This window comes from Hemicordylus capensis, chromosome 1 (assembly GCF_027244095.1).
Source record: "Hemicordylus capensis ecotype Gifberg chromosome 1, rHemCap1.1.pri, whole genome shotgun sequence".
NCBI classification, from domain to species: Eukaryota; Metazoa; Chordata; class Lepidosauria; order Squamata; family Cordylidae; genus Hemicordylus; species Hemicordylus capensis.
The window spans coordinates 297,841,444-297,865,558 of NC_069657.1; the positions used below are offsets into that span (position 1 = coordinate 297,841,444).

At 48.5% G+C, this 24,115-nt stretch overlaps 1 protein-coding gene across 24 annotated transcripts in view; it reads right to left on the reverse strand.

The window, feature by feature from the left end:
- KHDRBS2 (KH RNA binding domain containing, signal transduction associated 2) overlaps positions 1–24,115 on the reverse strand; it is a 655,851-nt gene that overhangs the window by 38,749 nt on the left and 592,987 nt on the right. For 6 of the 24 annotated variants that reach the window (XR_008313984.1, XR_008313986.1, XR_008313975.1 and 3 more), the window contains 2 exons: positions 5,733–5,906; positions 1,014–3,766 (listed from right to left, as the gene is read on the reverse strand). Coding sequence is in view for 1 of the 24 variants with exons in the window: in XM_053286503.1 (XP_053142478.1) it covers positions 5,809–5,906 (98 nt within the window). In the remaining 23 variants the exon portion in view is untranslated. Of the gene's footprint in view, positions 1–1,013; positions 3,767–4,820; positions 5,907–24,115 lie in introns of those variants that run through there. The other 18 variants (XR_008313976.1, XR_008313967.1, XR_008313972.1 and 15 more) reach the window with 14 other exon arrangements.

The window sequence follows — 24,115 nt, forward strand, 5'->3', positions numbered from 1 at the left end:
CCCCTGCTCCCCCACCCCCTGCCGGCTCCGTCACGAAGCCGGCAACCGTCTGGGTGGCCGATCCAGCCGCCCAGGGCTCCCTGCCCGCTCATCTGCGAGGAGAGCGGGCTTAGCCCGCTCTCCCCGCAGTTTCTAATAAAGCGGGTCTCACGGTCAGATAACAAGTGAGAGGTTCATCTTTGATCTGAAACCCTGTAAGAACATCATCTTAAAAGATGATTACTAAAAATGTAGAAAGTAGCAATAAGGTGATTCCTTTAAAAACTGGTTTCTTGTGCAGAATTTTGTAGCAATCATGACCAATGTACAAAATTTGGAGGGGATGCAATATTGATTTGCGATTTTGTGTACAGGTGATTTATTTAATTAAAAAGATTTTTTTTAAAGGAAACAATTCTTAATAAGTTTGGAAACTGGATTTCATCTTCTTAACAAAGGCTGACCTTTCAGACTAGTGTAACACTGGTGCTGCTAATGCTGCAGTGGTCTTGGGGCGGGGAGGGGTGATGTATGGCAATGTCCCTTCCACTCGGATGTCCTGAGAGTCATATTGTCAGCAGGCATGGTGGGCTTCAGAGGGAAGAAGAGGTTGCTGAAAACTGCCCCTTCCTCCAAGGACTAGCACAGCATTAGAAGCACCAGGACTGCATTATTCTGGACATCAGCTAGTATAATTTCAGTGCATTCAAGACTAAAGCTTGACTAATGTGCTGCTTTGAGCTAATCAATTAATTAATGGATTAAAATAGTGATATTTTGAGATTTACTGAAGATTCTCCTTTCTCAAGAACACAGATAAATAATTTGTTTGGAAAACCACCCCAAATAACTTGTCTTAATCAACTTTGTTTACACGGCACCATTAACATAGATTAATTGATTAATGCATTTAGTCTTAATTCTGAAATATTTTATACTGACAAAAATTAAATCAGTATGCAACCAACTAAAATCCTTATTGAAATGCCAAGTTGATCCTTATTGAAATGCCATAGTCTTCTAGGCTCTCCTACCTTGCTTTGTTCCTTGTACAGTGTTAAACCAAATCTCTGCTTTTTGTGTAACACACTCAGTCCATTCCAAAGCCCATGCAATTCACTGGAAACAATAATGATCCTATGGATGAAATGAGACAATAACTCACTGTATGTTAGATAACGGAGATATTTGACTATTAGGCCAGATTTTTGTTCTTTGACAAACATTTCTGCTATTAATACATTTTGATGATAATCATGGTCAAGTTTGGTCTTGTTGACGTATTTATATTTATCAGACTTGAATGTGTGCTTCTTCTATGGAAGTAAGAGTGGCTTACATTTGTTCCCCAAGTGGTCTCCCATTCAAGTATCTTACAAGGCCAGAACAGCTTAGCCTGAGTAGTAAAACTTAGCTATGTGCCTTTGGACCATTCTTTGGGGTTTCCTTATGGGTTTTTATATTTCCCTATAGCTCAGCAACAGCCCTTGTTTTGTCCTATAGCAGGGTTTCTTAACCTTGGGCCCCCAGATGTTGATGGACTACAACTCCCATCATTCCCAGCCATGCCCATTGTGGCTGGGGCTGATGGGAGTTGTAGTCCACCAACATCTGGGGCCCCAAGGTTAGCAGACCCTGTTCTATAGGCTTCCCCACAGCCTACAGCCTACAGCACTACAGGTGTGCAATGAGTTGCCAGGCCGGAAGCAAAAGATTCCTAGATAAGAAAGAGCAATATCCTGTACATATGCTGTACTGGGAAGGAAATGTCGTGGACTTCCTAAACACCAATCTGTGAAAGTTCCTCTTATGAACAGACCAGGAGTAGTCTTGGCATAAGGGTATACTCCTGAGCACCTGCTAAGCAAAGGGTAGAGATGTTGTCCTTTTAATGAGACAAGGACCAGAGTCAGCAGAAGAGGATCAAAAGCTGGAACCCTTTCAGAGCTGTCAGGTACAATGTTTTATACTACTTTATTATTGTATCTGCAGCAAATATATGATTCTTAATGTAGGAAATTTTAGAAAGTGCTTTAGAATGTAGAAAGTGTTCTGGAATTCATGTTTGCCCTTTACAACAAACTTATGAGATGATAATACATTTATTCTATTATTATTTCTTGTTTACACAGTCCTCCCCTTAAAAGGGTCAGGTGTTCTAATTCATGCAGGACATTGATAATAACCAACAGTTTTGGACAGGGATCTGTGTGAGCTGACTATGAACGTTCCCTAGAACCATTTGCAATGCACAAGCGTTCTATAGCAGATGTACAGAGGCTCCTCAACCACCAAGTCAGTGTGGAAAGGGATGCCTGATGGCAGAAAGTTTGAAAATATGAACTATGGCACCTCTTTCTGAGGTAAATATCATATAATTCTATCAGTATCAAAACCTCAACTCCTTAAACTAGTGGCCATAATGTAAACTTAGTGATTATCTTTATGAGAGAGTCACTAATAGGGAACAACATACTTTCCCCACAGCTAATGTCATTATAGGATCATAAATATTCCAGAAATATCATCAAAATGTGAATCTTCTCCTTGAAGTGAAAAATTTTAAATTTAGGTGCTTTACTGCTATTCAATGTATTGAATATAAGTGCCAGTTCTCCACAAATCCAATCTTTGCCCTCAGGAATATCATGAGGAGGAAGAAGCAGGGGTGTAACTATAATAGGGCAAGGGGAGACAGTTGTCCGGGGGCCCCTGCCTTGGGGGACCCCAGAGGCAAGTCACATGAATGACACCCCCAGCCACGCACCTGCCCGGGCTTCCTTCAGTTGTGTTCATCCTCCGATTTTACTATGCTTTTTGTTACCACTATTCAGCCTCATTTAAGATTTCTTTACTTCATGAGCTGAGCTGCGGGGGGGGGGGGGGGATTTTAAAATCTTGTCTCTGGGCCCGCTCCAACCTTGCGATGCCCCTGAAGAAGATAAACTGAAAGTTTCATTTCCCCCCACCCCGTCCCCGCCTAGTTCCAATGTAACGTTTTCCTCCATGGAGGTATACCTGTGGGGGAACTCATGTGAAAAAGTTATATCAGAATACAAAATCCATCAGAGGAGTGGGAGGAGTAATAAATTCTCCTGGCACAAACTTTATATAATCTGACAGAATGCCAATTTGCGATGGCTTCACCTGCAAAGTGGAATAAAGAGGAATCAAGAAGATGAAAGTGATCTACTGTCATGAATCTAGCACACATATATTTAATGCAAACACTGGCTAAAACAACCAATAATAAAATGCACAAACCTTCCTATGTAGGGAGTATTCCAAAAAACAATTTGTAAATTTAGTGCCTTTCTGCTCCCAGTGAATAGTTTGTTTACAAAATTTATATGATGATTTTCAAAAAAGTGCTCCTGCCTTAAAAAGAAAAATGACTCAATATATCATGCTCATTTCCGTAAAATTGGTTAGACACCAGAAACTGCTTCAACAGGCAGACATATATATATGCTATGCCTTTCCCCCTTACTGACATTTTTTCTTGTCAGGCAGAAATGTACTGCATAGGATACTGGATGCCTTTAACCTCTTATACATGATAAATGATTTGCAGCATGATTTTGAATATCTTTATTCAGAAGTAAGTCCCACTGTGTTCATGAGGGCTTCATTTCCAATAAGTGCACACAGGATTGCAGCCAACTGAACTGAGGAAAAGGAATGCCTTTTAAAAATAAAAATAAAAATGAAGTACTGTACTGTATTTATTGCTTACCTGGGCATTATGTAACTGCCTGCTGGTTTGCTGTCCATTGTGTTTGGACCCCTGAAATAGTGAGACAGAGCATTCAGTGTGACAAATGTAAAGTTAACTAAGCCCACTTCAATAAACACAGCAGAGTCAACTGACAGTACATAGGTTTCAAAAACTAGTCAAGAAAGTTAGCATGCAACTCCAGTGAGAAATACATTTTCTCCCCACAAACTGAACAGCAACCAACCTATGCTTTGTTCTCATCAAAAAAGTAAACCAATCACATTGACAAAAAGCCACCAGAAACAAAAAATTGTATTCAAAAGTTTTCACAGTTTTGGTATCCCTACTATAAAAGTCTTCCTTTTGTCATAAAAATTTAGGTTATATATTCACTATTAGCAAGAGTTGCATTACTATTATTGTTAATTTTAGTTCTGTTTATTGCCTCGAGGGTTATATATTGTAAAATAATTTTGTTGCCTCTAGTTAATGTTAATTAGTTGTTTTAATAGCCTATAATACCTATTTGTTAAGTTTTGGCAGGTTTACTTTTTTAACTATCAGTAACTTAATCCACTTGGAATATTTAACATTGCCGTTGCATACTCAAAATTACAGAGTTACTATTAAGGTTACCTGTTTAACGTTTAGTCATCCTTTGAGTCCTGCGACATATTTCCTTAATAATCATCAGCCATCAAGTCTGATATTCTCAAAAGAAATAACAGCCCTCTAAACTGCCTTCAAGGGAGGTGATAATTAGCACTGAAAATTACAAATAAAGTTTTTGAAGTTGAATAGCAACAACTGGGCAGTGACACTGATGATTGGTTTGTCAAGACAAATTATTAGATAACTACGCAAATGCAGCCAACACACTCCTCAGAGTGAAAACAATAAGGTGAGTCTATGCAATGCTTACATGTTGGATGGGATATTTAATGTGCGGGGAAACTCAAAGGTTGAAGAACTAGCATTTAGACAGTCTAACACTGGTAAGCGGTAATCTTACCTCTTTAAACTCCATTACATTCTCACGAGAGACATGCTAATACAAACGAGTCAATCAGAGTGTGTGTTTAGCAAGATCAAGCTTAGAGGATAGTTTAAAAATCCATTTATTGTTCTAAAGCCACGTTTTTTTCCATTAACATGTTATACATTAGTCTCTGCTATCCATGATTCATGTCACAGTTTAGTTTGTTAGCTTTTAAATTATTTAACAACCATAAGTTATTAATACAACTTTTAAAGTCTCGCACATATTCTTAAAACAAACTTGGGTTCATTTATATATAATTTTTTTTGAAAAAAGTTTTTAAATCGAAAACATTTTAGGCATCTCTTGAAGAAGAAATCAAGCAGGCATTTAAAGCTAAAAACACGTAATCCCAAATTTAGTTTCTTACAAAAGGTTTCAGCTTTATTGACAAATTATGGCAAACATATTTGACAAAATTATGGTTTCCTATTTAGAGAAGCTTACACATGGAACTTTATGTGATTTTTTAAAAAGAAAAAAACTGAACAAATACAGGTTAAAACACTGGACAAATTCAGTTAGCTACATACATACAGTAGCTGCTTGTTGTCAACCCCGTTAAAACAGCATTTAAAATGAAATTTACAAACTTAATATTGAACATCTTAAATCTAACTAACATATATTAAAAAGACAGGTTAAAACATCTTATCTACATCTTGTTTATCATCTGGTTCAAAAAGGTCATATTACATTTTTAGCAACCCTAAATGAAAACTTGGCTTTAGTCGTATCAAGGGCAGGGGAAATAGACGCATGGTCTGTAACAGCTTCATGCTTTTTTTCTGATTTGCTTTAAAATTACACACAACAGTGAGGAACAACCAAGAAAACATCATCTTGCTGAATGGTTTAGATGCTTGCCAACGGTCTTTTAAAGTCCATGTTATAAAATAATACTAATGCCAGTGTCACTCCAATGTGGAAACACAAGAAGTATATAGGGTAATCATAAGCAGTAATTCCTAGGATAGAAAAGAAATGGGCTATTACTTGTCTTGTTGCCGCTTATGTGGAGACCACGGGTTATTAATTGTCTTTAAGATGAGGTCACAGATGAAGAGGACCTTCAATATCTACCATAGGGGTGTTCCCTGTAACCCCCTCTGGTTGACCTGGGAGGTGGTGCTTTTAGGCTGGGACGGGTTATGGCCCACTCTTCTTGTGCTAAAACAGACAAAATAAGAAGAAAGAATTTGCTTTATTTTGGTAAGTGTGTGTGTGTATGAGATCAAGCTGCTCCCCTGGGTGCATTTAGCAAGCAAAAGATGGGGATAGCTTTATGAACCATTTCTGTGTCCTTCCTAAAATCTTATTTATAAGACCCAGTTGTGTCTGCCTAGGCAGCTCTCAGCAAAGACCAACAAACCTCTTTCCCTCATTTTACGTAAGATATGAATATCCAATTTACTGGTAACACAATCAGCCCTAGAAAAAACATTGCTTTAAGTCTGCCTGCTCCAAACCTATTCCATAACTGAGTTTCTAACATGCTATGCTAAAGCACCAAAGTGGATATCATTTTCTGCAGCTGGTACATTAACTGGATCAGGAGTTGAGTCAGAAGTGGGTAATTGAAATACATATGATTTTCTGCTTCCACATTCAGCTAAAAAAGAAGAGAAGAAAACAGCAGAATGGAAACCACTTGGAACTAAGGTAGCATTAGAACAGATTTTTCCAGCAGGTATAGATAATTCTGAACACATATGAAAATAAATTAGCTGCTATATACGCATGAATCATTCTAATAACAAGAATATATTAATTTACGGTAATAATAGGAGCCATAATGACTCTAAGTGGATTTATTCTCATTGTTGCAAATTGCACCAGCATGTGATATCCTCAGTGTTGCTGTGTATTATGATGCAGGAGTAGCTCTCATCTGCTTGATGGCTCTCTGAAGCAGTGTTAGATGCCCAAGCCCTAGGCATATCTAAACACCTGTGCTGAAATACAAACACCTGTTGCTTTGGAGAGTACAGAAAGGAATAGGAAAGAGAACCACTGAGACACAAAGAGGCAGCTTCAGGACTATGAAGTTCTGCATTGGATTAGCTGCCTCTCAAGCCCTCCCACCGAAACAAGAGGCGGTTGGTTCTTGAAAGTTACCATGGGTGACTTCACATGATGTCACCCATGGTGATGAGTAAGGTGCTCCCAGCTGCTGGTTACTGCCAAGCACATGTTCCTGGGACAACTGCAAATTCAGCACAGTTTGTGTCATTTGAACTTGGGAATGGTGGCCTGCTGAGCAGTACTTAGCCCTCCACCACCCAAAATCTATAACCAAGATTTGAAGATTTGAAGTTGAGTAGAGGATGTCAGGTGGCCAAGGGGAGTGCTGCTCAGCAATCTGCCATTTCTGGGATCAAACAACACAAAATGTGCTGAACTTGCAGCTTGTGCTGGGATTGTGCACTTGGCGGAAACGAGTGGCTGGCAGCACCTTGCTTGCTGCCATGTGGTGTGAAGCTGTCCTATGAATCTGTCATGTAGTAACTTCTTCCCAGACCCACTGAAGTAGCACATAGTGCCAGTGGTTAAGGTTTCAAAAAGGCAGAGATCCAAGCACAGCTGCTGTGCTGCTTACAGATGCAGCAAGCATAGTGCAGGTTGGCTTTACTCTTTCAAGATTAGCCTGTTTGTACGTGAAAGATTTGATTATTATAGGACTAAAAATGATGTGGGGATAGGAACCCGCATGGAACTCAGTGCAATGGGGCTATCATACCTCTTCCTTCCTACTGCAGCCCCTTGCACTCCCACAAAAGCTGCTCCTGATGGGGGGACCCTCTGGAATAGAGTAGAATGTGGGGATAAAGAGGGATTGCATCTAGGCAGCACTGGTGAAAACCTAAGACCTTCTACTTCTGCAGGGCACTCTCTGGAATCTGCTCATTGTAGAATTCCTAGGTCTAAGGTGGACATTCCATTAAAGTGTTCCATTAACATATCAAGTGTTCCTTGTTTCCACAATGGACAAACTGAAGTTAGCTTTGAGAAAATGGGCACTACACAGAAACAGCCTAAAACAGATTATTTACCCATACCCCAATCCATACTCCATGTTTTGATCAAGGGTGTGACTATCTATCTATCTATCTATCTATCTATTAAAAACTTCTTGAATACTGCCTCCCCCAAAGATTCTAGGTGGTGAACAAAAAAAATACCAATAACTTTTTTTTTAAGGGCAAAAGCCTGGTGAAACAGGTAGATTTTATGAAGGGCCTTAAAACCAACTAAGGAAGGGGCTAAACAAATCTGGGGGGAACGAGTATTCCAAAGAAGAGGAGCGGCCAAAGAGAAGGCCCTCCTATGGGCTCAGGCACCACGCACTACACAAGGACCTGGGGCACTAAGGAGGGCCAGCTGAGAAGACCTCACAGGACGGGATACAACCGCCCAAGAGAGATGATCCTGGAGATATACAGGTGCTAAGCCCATAAGGGCTTTGTGGGTGAGAACCAGCGCTTTGAATTAGACCCGGAAGCAAACAATCAGTGTAGCGACCAGAAAAGAGGTGTGACACTATCAAATCTAAGGCCACCCATGAAGAGGCGGGCTGCTGCATTCTGGACTAGCTGAAGCTTCCAAATCATTTTCAAAGGCAACCTGAGGTACAACGCATTACAGTAATCCAAGCAAGAGGTAACAAAGGCATGAGTTACAGTTGCCAGGGTCTGCTGGTCAAGAAAAAGCTGTAATTGGTGAACCAGCCAAAGCTGGGCAAAGGCACCCCTGGCCATGGCCTCCACCAGCTGCAAGCAGGAGCTGCGGGTCCAGAAGGACCCCCAGATTTCAAGCCATCTCTCTCAAGGGTAGCACAACCCCATCAAGAGATAAACTCACACACGGCAATTGGCCAGATTTCAAACTTAACAAGAGCAACTCGAACTTGGGCGGATTAAGCCTGAGCTTGTTTTGGCCCATCCAGCCTCCAGGCACTGAACCAGCATATGGAAAGCATCACCTGTTGGGCCAGCTGTAGAGATATAAAGCTGAGTATCTTCAGCATATTGATGAAAACTTACCTCAAACCAACGGATGACCAGCCCAGCAGCTTCATGGAGATGTTAAAAAGAATGGGAGCAAGGACCAAGCCCTGTGAAACCCCACAAGAAAGGGGTGCAGAACACTCACCCCCAATTGACACCGATGGGAATCGCCCAGTAAGATAGGATTGGAACCACTGAAGAACAGTGCCCCCAAAGCCCATCCCACCTAGGTGTTCTAGAAAGATAGCATGGTTGATGGTATCGAAAGCTGCTGAGAGATCAAGAAGAACCAAGAGAGGTGCGCTTTCCACATCAATGTTACAATAAAGGTCATCCAACAGGGCAACTGATGCTGTTTCAGTGCTGTGCTGCAGCCTGAAACCCAACTGGCAAGGGTCCAGAAAATCAGTTTCCTCCAGGATTCTCACCAACTGAGCACAAACCACCTTCTCCAAAGTTAACGATAGTTATCCAGATTGTCAAGGATGAGAGAAGGCTTCTTCAGGAGAGGGTAGACTCTTTCAGCCTCTTTCAAGGCTGATGGAAGAAACCCTTCCTGAAGAGAAGAACTAACCATCTCCTGAAGCCAGGAAAGAACATTTCCCCTCACAGCCCTAATGAGCCAGAAGGGGCAAGGGTCCAGGCTAGAGATCGCTGTTCCCACACTGGCGAGAATCCTGTCCATGCCATCAGCCTCAAAAAGCTCCAAGGTATCCCATATAGTATCACAAGACCCAGATTCTATTACCTCAATGGATACCGAGCAATTGGAGTCCAACTCTGACCGAAGGCAAGCAACTTTATAAGCAAAAAGTGTGGCAAACATGTCACAGTGGCCAGATGGAAGGTCACCAGAACCATCCCTTCTCAGCAAAGAGCAGGTGATTCGGAAAAGGGCTGCCGGATGGGAATGCGCTGATGCAATAAGTGCAAAGAAATGAGCAGATTTCGCCACTGTATACTCCCAAACATGGGCAAGCAACCATGCTCAGTCAGCCTCTGTCTTAGTATTCCTCCAGCGGTGCTCTAGGCGTCTTTTGACTCACTTCATCTCTCCAAGTTCCTCAGAGAACCAAGGAAGTTGAGATCCACAGATTATGTTTTAATCAGAGAAGCTTGGCAACCGCCATATTGAAGGAAGCTGAGCATGCTTAGCAGCTGTATAGAAGATGTACAGCCACACCCAAGATGATGATGACCACATGGCCTATGTTTACAGATATTTAAACTTATTCCTAAATAAGTAGTACAATTCCTGGCTCTGCCCAGGTGTACTCAATGGGCCAGAGTCAACTTTATGCACACAAGCTACTATGCCTGTGGCTTCTGACACTACAAAACAGATTATCAGTGCAGTCCCTGCACACATGGATCCGACTGCTAGCTCATGCTGTGTAATTCAAGCCCACTGTACATGTGGTTTCTCATTCCGTTGGAGATATTGGTGCAATATCTAGTCTTGCTCTGGGGCACAAATAGTGATTGTCATACTGCCTGGCTTTTCCTGTCAGATGTAGGTGAGGCGTTCAGGAATATTTTCTTTGAGTAAACAAGGCCAGGATTTGAGTCAGGATTCTAATTTGTGAGAATGTGATGCAGCACTCAAGAGGTGTGAAAGTTCCCCCGCATTCACTGAATGTGCAAAGGGGGCAACAGGAGCATGCACGCAGACCCTGCCCAAATGTGCATTTGGCCTTATGCTGACTGCATGCTCAGTGTGCATGTGAGAGTATCCTAGCTGCATACAGCTGTATACATATACAGTACCTCCATACTACTGGAAATTTTGGTCACCGAATGTGTAAATCCCTTTCACACTAATGCTGAATGCATGGACATTGGGGGCAAGCCGACATTGTCATTGGGGATGGAGCCAGCAGGTGCGGGCCCAGTCTCCCTTCCGCACTTTCAGTAAGCATGTGTGGGTGGGAAATGTGTGCATCCTGTTACAGTAACTCCTAGACATGATATTCATATTATATTGGCAAAAGTTACCCCTGCTAACTTGGCAAAGAGGCACCTTTTAACGTGGTGATTCTCTTTATTTAGCAGGGGGAGAGTAACTGGCCCTCTCCACCCCCAGCACAGCATCCCTCCACTCACTGGCAGTTGCTGGTGTCTATCTGATGTTTCTTTTTAGATTGTGAGCCCTTTGGGGACAGGGAGCCATCTTATGTATTTGTTATTTCTCTTTGTAAACAGTCCTGAGCCATTTTTGGAAGGGTACTATAGAAATCAAATGAATAATAATAATAATAATAAATAAATAAATAAATAAATAAATAAATAAATAAATAAATAATTTTTTTTAAAGACTGGTAGAATAGAAGACAAAAGCCCCAGCAGAAGCATAATGGTTAAAACTTTTTAATTTGACCTAACCAAGCATTTAAATTAACGATCATGTTTTTCTTAACTATTATTGACTTGTTTTGCAGAACAAGTATGTGATTAGAATACTCTGGGCAATAAACAAACAAACAAATAATAAGGGAATGTTAATTTACATTAAAGCAACTTCTTGACAAAGGGAATAGTAGGAAATATTGTTCTGTGGAAGTAAGTGCAGAACATGATTCCATACTGAAAAATGTTGGTATAACATTGTTCTCAATGAGGCAGCCCTGAAAATATGAATTCTTTTGAAATGGAAAGGGGCTATGTAGATCTCAGACTCGTGCACATGACTCTCTGGGGAGGGATGGTGGTCTGAAGGGAAAGCTGGAGTTCACCTGCCTTCCACAACTGATGAGCAGGCACTGTCCTCCCCTCCACTGCACCACATGCCCTCACGAGTGGCAGTGTGGCGGAGGGAGATGCTGGGAGTGGGCGGACTCCCCCCCCCGCATCCCAGGGTGCCTCCGGGCACAATAAAGTGCACGCTGCCTCTCCTTCTTCCTGGTTTGCTGTTGGAAATGATGGCAGGTGAGGGGCATTTCATTTGGCGTGAGTCGCTCAGATGATTAACCAGCTGAGCCTTGGCTAAATGCCAGGAAAAACCTGGGCATGTCAGGCAGGAATGTATTGCATTTCAGGGGCAGCGACAGGATCAGGCTCAATTCTTGGCACTTCACATGTGCAGCCTAGCTCAGGCTGGGCTGCCCTAGCCTGGCACGTATGAATACCCTCCTCATTTACTTGTATTTCCTGGTGGTTCCAAACCTGGTGGTTCCACGGAGGCTAGCCCACCTAAAAACCCCTCCTGCTACAGCTGACACACTTGGGTCGGGGAGAGGGCTCCCAGGAAGGCATCGCACACTCGTGCTTTTTGCATCGCACACCAGTGCTTTCCTGGGGCTCCAGGGGCTGGGGCACCACACAGTGGTGCTCCCCTTCCCCCAGCCCCTGGAGCTCCCCAGAGAGTCATGGCTGGGCGTGGGAGCACCCGGCCGAAGACACCGCTCGTCTGGGCAGCCAATCTGGCCACCTAGCAACAAGCGACTTCTCATGTGCGGGGAGAGTGGGCTAAGCCCACTCTCCCCACCAAACCCCTTGAGGTTCTACGCCTTGATCATGTGTAAAGCCTCTATGTGATCCTCAGGGGAGCCAGGCTGCTGGGAGCTGCAGAACACAGCCCTGATCGCACACATGATCAGGGCTGCAAAGGTGAGCTGGGCTTTGCTCCTTGAATCTCAGTTTTAAGCTAGATTTCCCAACAGGATAGCCCTGTTCTAGAGTAGTGGGGCGGGTTCCAAGGAATATCTCACTACCCAGGTTTTCCTGAGCCTGCCCCACTGCAGTTGGCCATGAGAACAACCTTATAGTGTTTTTTAATTGTGTAGGAAAGTAATGTGTCATATGTAAAATGTCCGTGGGTCATCTTTTTTGCCTACTGTCAAAAGTGGGAAGCATTTTATTTACACCATCCAATAAGGCTATTCACATGACACGAGCTGCCTAGGTTATCCCAGGCAGCTTGTGTTGTCTGGAGCACCAGGAGCCCAGCACTCCCAGCTGCTCCCCAGTTGTTCTTCTACCCAGGGTTTTATCGATGTAGAACAAACCTATGGTTCGTACCTACGGTGCATTTTACCTTGGTCATGTGGATGGACAATCACCCCTGGGTTCCTTGGCTCCCTATCAGCCTGCTGTGAGACAGGGAGGAAAGAGTGGCTGTGCAGAGCCGAGTGGCTGCAATGCTGAAAGTTCACGCTTTCCCCCTCCACCAGCAGAGTGCCGATTGCCACCCAGGCACATGTATAGGCATGTCATCAGCAACATTTTATTCTGCAGTTGGTCCTGATAGGAACCTGCCTTCCTGCCCGCCCTTCCCAGAGCCCAGGTAAACGGTCATGAGAACAACCTTTATATCTTTCCCCAGCTTGCTGGCTTTACACACTAAAGGCTTTGGTTGTCCATGTGTACTAGAACTTGTCCTTGGAAAATCACTATCCTTCTCTTGTCCCTCTTTTTGCCTTCTGGGGATGTCTTGTTAAAATATTCTTAGTCTGATTGGCCAGCGTTGCCAATCAGTATACCAAAGAGGATTGCTTTGATCTCTGGTCCCTTTTACTGAAATCTCATCTCTCCCCACACCTGAAATGGCACCCTCAGGTCCAGTGAGACTTTCCCATCAATTAAGACAGTTCCATGCTGCCACTATGTGGCAACTCACCTACAAGGTTATAGTAGAAGAGTGAATAAAAGTATCGACTGGCTGCAGACTTCAAGAAACTTTTCTTGATCTATAGAAATTGTATCACCAAACAAGGCTGGGATATACTATGGGAATTTCATTAGTAATTCTTTTTCTGGGAGCCAGTGTTTAGTCTCTGAAAAAGTTCCCAATTTGGCTCTTAAAGTTCTGAGTTATGTGCTTAAAATGATAATTCCTAGTCTTGCAAAATATTCCCCAGAGATATTATTTCAATGCATGATAGCAATTAGATGCTTAGCAGTCAGTGAAGTCAGGGGGATTTTTTTGTATTTAGGTCACTGTGACCATTTTGGTTAAAGACCAGCTATTCAGTATTTGTGCAGAGAAAATGCCTTTGGTTGTGTGAGCAAGACTGCTTGTGAATGATTGGTAAGCAAGGAAGTAAAATATGCACAATTATGTCTGAAACTCATTCCCAAATGAATCAAATCAATGATGTAAGTTGTGCACCTGCACTAACAAACTTGCAAGCAGGCTACGGTCAAGACACCAATTAGACAACAAGAGAGTGCATGATGTCTCCTCACACGGGTCAGTGGCAAATGACAGACATGATGGGTTCTGTTTGAAAAACACAGCAGATTGTGTAGGTCATGTACAAATTTAAGGGGCACACAAGATAGATTAGTTATCCTCTACCATGACTAAGTTTCTTCGCAGTCTCAGGCAGATTAAGTTCAGACTTTGTCAGCATGATATACTCCAGTGTTTGCTTTCATTCTTCTTGCCCAACTACAGTAAGCCTTGCACTACTGATGTACGGAGGGTAGTGATGTGCGGTTCGGTCCGGATCCGGATCGGTTCGTCCCGAACCGGTCCGGATCCGGCGGTTCGATCCCGGACCGAATCGGGCCCTTCTGGGACCGATCCGGACCGAATCCGAGTCGGTTCGGCTCCGAACCGGCTCGGGTTTCCCGAACCGGTTCGGGAGTTCAATTGAGTCTCTGGAGTGTCCCTTTAAAGTTTGAAGTGTGTCCTCCATTTTGTGGCTCATTCCTGAAACTTTTGCTCCTAGCATCCATTTTGTGATGCTATTTTCAGGCATTGTATTGGCTGCGCTATTGATCCTTTGATTGGCCAGAATGAGTCCTTTGGTCTGGTAGGCTGCTTGGCTGTTGCACTGTTGAGAGCTGGCACCCTGTTGGCCGTGGGGGAGTGCAAAGGTGGGGGCTCCCAAAGGAGGGAATTTCAAACCTATATAAACCCAAGCCTCTTCTCTGGAAACTTCTCTTGGCTGCAGTTGTGGGATCATCTCTGAGACCTTGCTTGCTCTTTTGCTGCTGGTGTCTGCTGTGAGTCCCTGCTGACTGTGTGTCACATTAGTGTGTGTCTGTCTCTCTGCTCTCTGTGTGTGTTGTTGTGTGCCACCTTGTCCATCTGCCCTCTGTCTGTCTCTGTCCAAACCTCTTTAATACTTTCCCCTCAACTTTTTCCAACTTTTCCTGTTGTGTGTTTTCTGTTCTCTTCACCCTTTCTCTCTCAACCCTTCTTCCAAAGTTTTGGCTTTCCCTCCTTCCCCCCCCCCCTCTTCTGCATTGCTTTCCTGTTTTTGTGCCTTGCCTGCCTTTTGTTCCACTTTTTGAGTTGCATTCAATTATTGCTTCTGTGTAAATTTATATATTTGCTGATTTTGGTTTTTAATTAATAGCTATTGTTATTGCTGGCTGCCTGTCTGAGTTGTGTTTCTGAGGATTTAGTTTATATTATTGCTGCAATTTGATTCCTTGTGTTCTGATTTTGATTGTTAATTTGTTCCCCTCTGGCCCTGCTCCTAGCTTCCCCCCTCCCTCCCTCCCTCCCACCCAGATAAGATTGTTTCCCTCCTGTGCTGCTGCCTGTTGAGCCTTGCATTCTTTGGATTTCTTTGTGGAATTAGGTTCTGGTTTTGGTTTTGCTCCCTGTGTGTGTCACCCACTCCCCCAGTCCCTCCCCCTGGTAGTTGTAAACCCCCCCCCCGCCCTGAGACTTTCTGGCTGCCCTTTGGTTTCCTTTTTTTTACTTTGTGTATAGATTGTTTGGATTCAAATTTGATTGTTCCCCTGTGGTCCTGCTCCTAGCTTCCCCCCTCCCTCCCCTCCAGAAACCCACTCCCCCCACTGCCACCTCCTCCTCCACTCCTGCCCTGCCTGCCCCCTCCCACCCAGACTGAGTGTTGTTCCCCATCCTCCCTGGTGCTGCTGCTGCTGCCTGTTGAGTCCTGTCTTAGTTACTTTGGTTTTTTGTGTGAAATCAATTAGCTTCTTTTGGTTCTGGTTTTGCTGTGTGTGTGTCCCATTCCTCCCTGCTGGTTGTTGTTGGTTCCTCTCCCCCCCCCCCAGACTTTCTGCCCATTGTTCCCAGGTGTTGTTTTTTTTTTTTACCCCAGGCCCCCTGCCACAGACTAGCCCCCAACCACACACACCCTCTCTGCTCCCCCCACCCCACCTCTTTTCCTCCTTGCCCCCGACTCTCTCCACTCACCCCAGGCCCCCTGCCACACACTAGCCCCAACCACACACACCCTCTCTGCTCCCCCACCCCACCTCTTTTCCTCCTTGCCCCCGACTCTCTCCACTTACCCCAGGCCCCCTGCCACACACTAGCCCCCAACCACACACACCCTCTCTGCTCCCCCCACCCCACCTCTTTTCCTCCTTGCCCCCGACTCTCTCCACTCACCCCAGGCCCCCCTGCCACACACTAGCCCCAACTACACACACCCTCTCTGCTCCCCCACCCCACCTCTTTTCCTCCTTGCCCCCGACTCTCTCCACTTACCCCAGGCCCCCTGCCACACACTAGCCCCCAACCACACACACCCTCTCTGCTCCCCCCACCCCACCTCTTTTCCTCCTTGCCCCCGACTCTCTCCACTTACCCCAGGCCCCCTGCCACACACTAGCCCCAACCACACACACCCTCTCTGCTCCCCCCACCCCACCTCTTTTCCTCCTTGCCCCCGACTCTCTCCACTTACCCCAGGCCCCCTGCCACACACTAGCCCCAACCACACACACCCTCTCTGCTCCCCCCACCCCACCTCTTTTCCTCCTTGCCCCCGACTCTCTCCACTTACCCCAGGCCCCCTGCCACACACTAGCCCCAACCACACACACCCTCTCTGCTCCCCCCACCTCTTTGGACCGCTGCTACTGCTGTGTCCTCCCCCCACACCTGAATCCCCCCTCCCTGCTGCGCTGCGCTTCTCCTCTCTCCTCTTTCTCTCTATCATCTCTCTTTCTCCTCTCTCTCTCTTTCTTTTCTCTCTCTCTCCTCTCTTTCTCTTTGTCCCTGCCCCCCCTCTCTTTTCTCTCTCTCTTAGTCTTTTCTCTCTCTGCTCCCCTTCACTTTCCACCTCCTCTCCCACAGCTGCAGCCACACACAGTAGCCTACCCACCTGGCGGCTGCCATCGGTTTTTTTTTCTTTTTATAGTTTTTGGTTGATTTTGTCTCTGCTTGGGGGTGAGTTGAGCGACACAAACAGTGTTGTCTCCTCACTTCTGCCCCTCCATCGTTGTTGAACTACCCCGGTTGCCTGTGTGCCTCGTGCGGCCGCCCTGCTGTGTCTCAGCCCAGGGTGGCTGGCTGGCGGCGGCGAATCCGTGACCAGCAGTGAGCGGCAGGAGAAGGACCGGAAGAAGAGGGGTTAGTGCGTGTGCGATTGTGCACCTTTTGTTGCCCCTTTCTCTCCCTAGCTGGCGGTTTTAAATAGGGACACCCCTATTCTGAAATGCATTTGGGTGTGGGGAGGAGGGAGGGAACCTTGGAGAGGAGATGTACTGTTGTAAAACTTGTGTCTTCATGCCCATGCCCAGTAAAGAAATTGCTGCTGTGTGTTGCGTTGCATTGCATGCGTCTTGCAGGTGGTTTTTGAACAGGTGCCTTCCAGAGTGCTTCCTTGCCTCTGGGGCAGTCTGAGTGGGGTCCAGGGTTCTGATGCGATGCTGCCACTGCTGGGCCCATGCCATGCCAGAGTGCTTCCTTGCCTCTGGGGCAGTCTGAGTGGGGTCCAGGGTTCTGATGCGATGCTGCCACTGCTGGGCCCATGCCATGCCAGAGTGCTTCCTTGCCTCTGGGGCAGTCTGAGTGGGGTCCTGGCTGGTCTCTGATGCTGCCACTACATGCTGGGCCCATGCCATGCCAGAGTGCTTCCTTGCCTCTGGGGCAGTCTGAGTGGGGTCCTGGCTGGGCTCTGATGCTGCCACTACATGCTGGGCCAATACACACGCATGATGATGATCATGATGTTCAATCCATGAGGCTGCCATCAAGTGTTTGCTGCTGCTTGCTTGCCATGGCATTGGGCAGGCAGAGTCACAGAGTGGGTGGGTTCAACCTCTGTGTTGGTGTGACTGGGTTCTGGTTTTGGTTGTGTGCAATTTAGAGTCACTAAATAGGCTGCATTGAGTTTGAACCACCCCCCAGAACCCACACTTTGTGTTCCAGTTCACTAAATAAGGGTTTCCTCCTTTGATCTGCAGGTTCCCAAGCGTTGACTGCATCCCTCCCCCACCCCCGGTAGGTGCTGTGCCCTCCCCCCATCCACTCCCCCCCCCAAAAAAGCTAAAAACTTGCCACCCACACCACAACTACTCCACCCAACTGCCCGTGCCACCCTCCCACACCGGGGTTCCACCCTTTAACCCCCTATTTTTCTAAAAAAAACCCCTCCCAGACCCATCTCCCCAATTGGCTTGGTGGTTGACTCCCAAATTCAAAAAGGACACCCTCCCCCTCACTTCGATTGGCTTCCCCCCCCATATCAAAAAGTCTTCCTTTCCCCCCCATTGGCTTCCTTTTTTCAAAACAAACTTCCCCCCCGCCGCCTCCAAATCAGCTGCCTTTTTTTTGGCCCCTAAGCCCCTCCAAATTATTTTTTTGACCCTGTCTGGCCTTCCTCCTAAAGTCTCCCTCCTTCTGACCTAGCAGCATGTCTGAGCGCCGTGTGGCGGGCAGGGCTCGCTCAAGGCTGGCAGGCAGAGGTGGGAGAGGCCAGGTGCGGGGTGCGCCTGCGGCACGGGGAGGGAGAGGACGCGGGGAGCCTGAGGACACCCCAGTTCTCCCCATTGGAGAATTCTTTGCTCCGGCCCCATCTTTGGTGTGCAGGATTCAGTTCCCCACGCCTGCTGCCGCCAATCGCGGCAGAGGCAGAGGCACTGTTAGGGCTGTGGCGGGTCCCTCCTCGCCGGCGGCACCAGGTGCTGCTGAGCTACCGCCAGTTGTTGAGGTGGAGGAGACTGTGGAGTTGGAAGAGCAGGTAGAGGGCGGTGAGGACCGTGCGGCTGGCAGCGATGCAGCCAGGTTCTCCCTCCCTCTGGGGCCCCTTCCCCCTATCCTTTCGCCGCTCAGTGGGGCCCCCCCTCGTGAAGCCCGACACTCTGGTGGGGAGCGGTCTGGCGAGGTGGTGGAGGAGAGGCCTGCCTCTCCGATGCCAGTTCAGCCGGGCCCTTCCTCCGCTGTGGAGGGCGGAAGGGGCGGGTTGGGTGGCAGCAGTGGGCAGGCAGCGGCGGCCGCCCCCCCCCTAGGACTGCAGCCACCCTGCGAGAAACGGCCTAGGACGGCGCCCAGGGCGCAGGAGGCCAAGGGCAGTGGTGCATGGGTGCATTTTGAGGTTCCTCAAGATGACCCATTCCACGCCCGCTGTGTCCACTGCAGGATGCTTGTCAGCCGTGGAAGGGACCCTGCGCACCTGGGTACGACGCCTATGTGGAGACACCTAGAGCGTCACCACCCAGGTCTCAGGGGACAGGCTGGCAGCGCTAGTGCGCCTTGTGCATCTGCCACTAGGGCGGGCAGCGGCAGTGTGCCAGCCAGCAGGCAGGCTACACTGCCCGTCCAGCGGTGGACGCAGTCCTCGGGCAGCCAGCGTATTGTTCGCGTGGACCATCATCACCTCACCCGCCTCATAGGGGAGATGATTTCCACCGATGACCAGCCGTTTCAGGTGGTCGAGAACAACGGCTTCCGCCGTATTCTCCAATACCTGGCTCCCGAATACGTCATCCCCTCAAGGACGACGTTCAGCCGGAACGTGGTCCCCTCCCTGTACCGCCGGTGCAGGGAGCTCGTGTCGGCCGAGCTGCGTGCAGCTCCGGCCGGGACAAGCGTGCATTTCACGACTGACCTCTGGACCAGTGTCAGTGGGATGCACGCTTCTTTCCTGGCCCTCACTGCCCACTGGTGGGGACCGGAGAGTGAGGGGACCTCCGCGGGCGATGCTTCCGGGTCCGGCGCGGCTCCCGATGCACTACGGCACAGGTGGGCCGTCCTGCACGTGGAGACGATGGACACGAGGCACACCGCGGAGGAGGTGGCGGCCGTACTCGACCGCCAGATAGAGGAGTGGATTGGCGGGTGTCCACACCTCTCCCGCGGCTTCATTGTCACCGACAATGGAGCCAACGTTACCGCCGCTGTCGAGACAGTCATGGACTGTGTGAACATACGGTGTATGGCACACACGCTCCATCTGACCGTCAGGGACGCCCTTGGCCTTAAGGAGCTGAGGGCGTCCCAGGAGAAGGGGGCCCGCCCCATCGCAGGTGCTGTTGCTGCCACGGCCACGCTTGTGGATAAGTCCCGCAAGCTGGCCGCCCACTTCCACCGCAGCGAGAAGTCCAGGAGACTGCTTCGCCAGAAGCAGGATGACCTTGGCCTTCCTCGCCATCTCATCCCTACGGATGTGGAGACGCGGTGGAACTCCACCTTCCTCCTGTTCCAGCGCCTGTTGGAGCAGGAGAGAGCCCTTGTCGCCCTGGCGAGGGACGAGTCCTTGGATGTCTGCGACTTCTCGAACGCAGAGTGGAAGCAGATGTCCGAGGCGGTGTCGGCACTCGAGCCCTTCCAGCTTGCCACGAAGGGCTTGTGTGGCGACACCACTCCCTTGAGCCAGGCGCTGCCCACAGCTGTTGGTCTCGAGAAGCTGATGGGTGGACTCCATATCTCTCTGACCACGCCAGAGAGTCGTGCTCTGGCTGGGAGGCTGAGGTCTGGGGTTGACAAGCGGCTCGTTGATGTGCTGGGAGACAGGGAGGAGTATGTCCTCGCTTGTCTCTGTCACCCAGCCCTCAAGGGCAATGCCGTGAGTGCCGACGACTTGCCCAGGTGGAAGGGCATCCTGGTCGAGAAGGTTAGGGAGGAGGAGGCCGCTAGGGCCCGCAGAGACCAGGGTGTTGGTAGTGGTGCGGGGGCAGCCCTCGCGGCCCAACCCGCACCCAGCAGCAGCATGGGCGGCCAGCCGGCGTCAGCTTCCCCTTCCCCTCCCTCTTCCCAGTCCAGCAGCGCGGCATCCCAGGCGGCGCCATCGCAGCAGCCATTTGCTACCGACTCGAGATCCGCCCAGTGGTTTCAGCGGTTCTGCTATGGCGCCATGCCTGGTATGCGGGAGGCTCGACCTGCCAGGCCCCCCTCCAGTGCTGAGCAATGCGTTGCGCAGTACTTGGAGGAGCCTGTGGAGGGAGACGGCGTGGACTGCGCACAGTTCTGGGCGAGCCGCCGCCAAGTCTGGCCGGACCTGGCGGTGGTGGCTGTGCGCCTCCTCTCCTGCCCCCCAACCAGTGTCCAGAGCGAGCGGGTGTTTTCACGTGCCGGGGACGTGGTGACACCCTCTCGCTCCCGCTTGGACCCTGGTCTGGTGGAGCAGCTGGTCTTCCTTAAGGTGAACCTCCCCTTGTTGGGCTACCCCAAGCTTGAGTTTGAGACGGGCGAGTGATTACCGTGGGTTGCCCCATGGTTGGTCACCTGCCTGGCTCGACCTCTGCTTATCCCTACCCTCCCCCCTTCCACCTCTAGCTGAGCTGACGTGACAGATGCTGAGCCGTGCCAGCCAGTCGCAGCGTGTAGTGTGCCCACACAGAGATGCAGTTGTAGTAGTAGTTGTAGTGCTGCGACTGGCCAGATGTTTACAATGCCCATGCCCACCTAAAAAGAAACCCAATGCTGACCAGCACAGGCCCTTTATCTATCCACCTGTCAGCATTTGGGGACCTGGCGTGGGCACGGCACACCCCCCCAAAGTAGCACAGCCCACGGAGTACTAGACTTAGCGGCAGCGGCGGGTATACGTTCAAAAATGCAGTGTAGATATGTAAATACTGTATGTAAATAAACATGTAAATAATTTTTTCTTTAAAAACCCCATGTCAAAATCAAGCCTCAAAATTATGCAAAAGAAAGAAAAAAAGGTGACAAAGGGAGAACAAAATGATGAATGCCAAATGAATTGATTTTATTGAAAATGTCACCAGAAATCATGTGTGGGGGGCTTGGTTTACATGGAGAAAATGATTGGGTGATTTTTTGAAATGAAACGAATGAATTATTATCATCTTATGTTCATCTTGATTGTGGTCACTGTTGATGTTGGCTGATGGCAAAAAACCCAAAACCATCAGAATAGCAATGAACTGGCTGCCAACACAACATATTGATTGATAACTGTGCAGGGGGGGAATTGGGTCTGTGTGTGTGTGTGTGTGTGGTGCAGGCTCAGTCTGTCTCTTCCTGTTGTGTGTCTGTCTGTCTGTCTGTCTGTGTGAATGGATGCCTAGCACTGTCTCTGTGTGTGGATGCTTTCTGTGTGTAGTGTGGTGTGTGTCTGTCTACATGTTTTTTTCCTCCCCCCTCCAACTCCCTCCATCCTTCCCCTCTCATCCTCTCCCCTTCCTCTTCACCACCTTCCATCCTCCCTCCCTTCCAGCCCACCACCGCCTCAACTGCCCCCAACCCCGGTCTGGCAGATGATGAGAGTCTGGTCTCTCCCACCGAAGCACACACGTGAGCACGTGTGTGCACAAATATGTGGCTGACCAACTCTGAGCCGGACCCTCCCCCCTTCAATCCCCTCTACATCCCTCTCCCCCTCCCCTTTCCTCCCCCCTGCCTCCCAGCCTCCCTCCCTGCCTCCCTCCCCCCTCCTAGCTAGCAGCGCACACATACACACACAAAACACCTGTGGTGGCAAACACCACCAGCACACATGCACTCACACTGGTGCCACCACCTCTGCCTTGGGCCTCTGTGTCCTTGAGCAGATATGTGGTGGTGGACCAGAGAAGCATTTCTTTCCAGCAAGGCAAAAGGCATGCACTCACTGCACACACACACACACACACACACACACGAAGAGGTGAAGACGAGAAGAGGCAACTTCTAGAACCAGCAGCAGCAGGTGAGTGTCGTGTAATTGTGTTGCTTCCCAAGGCCACTGCCCATGCTCAATGCTCAGTCTGCTGAAACTAAAGAACTAGCTACAGTCACCCTTCCTCACATGCAGCTCAGCTCAGCTCAGCTCAGCTGCACAGCACACTGACTAACTAGACACTACAGCTGGTGGTAGAAAAAACAGAAGTCTAGATTCTAGAAGATGTCCTGGTGGATTTTAAACTTTCAAATCTGTGCTAGGATTGCCTCGCCCGCCTCCTCCTCCTCCTCCTCCTCCTCCTGCCTGTAATTGTGCCCTCTCCCCTTCCAGTTGCGCCGTCGTGATGGGTTGGTGATGTGCGTGCGCCGTCTACTTGTTAGCTCTCTCCTCCTCATGTTGGCTGGGCTTGCCAGGCACTGGCTGGCAGCAGCTGTTGGCTGTGTGCTAGGCTCAGGCTGTGGCGCGCGTGACTGGACTGGGAATGTTATTGTAGCGGCAACACTGGCTGTGGTGGTAGCAGTAGTAGCTGTTGTTGTTGCTGGGCTGGTGGCTGCTGGCCTGTGCTGACTCTGCGCACTTGGTCTGGTCTGGTCTGGTCATTGGGATGCAGATGTAGGGTGTGTGTGCATCATCCATGGGGAGCATCAGAGCAGAGCAGAGCAGGTTGGCTGGCTTCTGTCTGTCGGGCCTAGTCAGTGGCAGGCACTGAGTGAGGCGGTGGTTTCTTTGGGCATCACGTCACCCATCATGCGGAGCAGCAGGTCTGCTGCTCTGCTGCTCCGCCTCCTGCTTCTTCTCTGTGTGTGCTGCTCTTGTGCTTAGTGTGCTGCTCCGCTGCTGCTGCTGTGCTGGCAGGCAGCACAGCTGTGGCCTTTTTGTTAGATCAGAGAGTGGGTGTTGTCTCTCTGAGTGTCCTCCTCTTACTTGCTTGGATAGGAGTGGTGGTAGTAGGTAGGCATTAAGATGGACTGACTAGGTGTTACGTGTTAGGGCGCCCAGAGAGAGGCGCCAAAAAGATGGGGTGGCAATTGTTGGGTTGCTCCTAGTATTATTGGTGAATTTCTGAAGAAAAAATTTTTTTCCATTGGCTAGAATGGGGGTTCGGGGCTGCCCCAGACCCGCCTCTGTGGGGTGGCAGCACCCCCAAAGTGGGTCCGGGGCCATGGCAAAAATGCCCTCAGTCCCTCCCAGCAATCCCCGTAGAGATAGGAGTGATGGTTCTGTTGTTTTTCTGAGGTGTTCTGAGTGAGTGTGGATTCTGTGATAGCAAATGAGAGTGGATTCATGGTGTCTCATTGGAAATCTCATAAGCTATCATAGAATCTACACTCAGAATACCTCAGAAAAACAACAGAACCATCACTCCTATCTCTACGGGGATTGCTGGGAGGGACTGAGGGCATTTTTGCCATGGCCCCGGACCCACTTTGGGGGTGCTGCCACCCCACAGAGGTGGGTCTGGGGCAGACCCGAACCCCCATTCTAGCCAATGGAAAAAAAATTTTTCTTCAGAAATTCACCAATAATACTAGGAGCCACCAATTGCCTTGGGATTTTTGGGGTGGAGGACACCCATGGGTGGCTACCACCCACC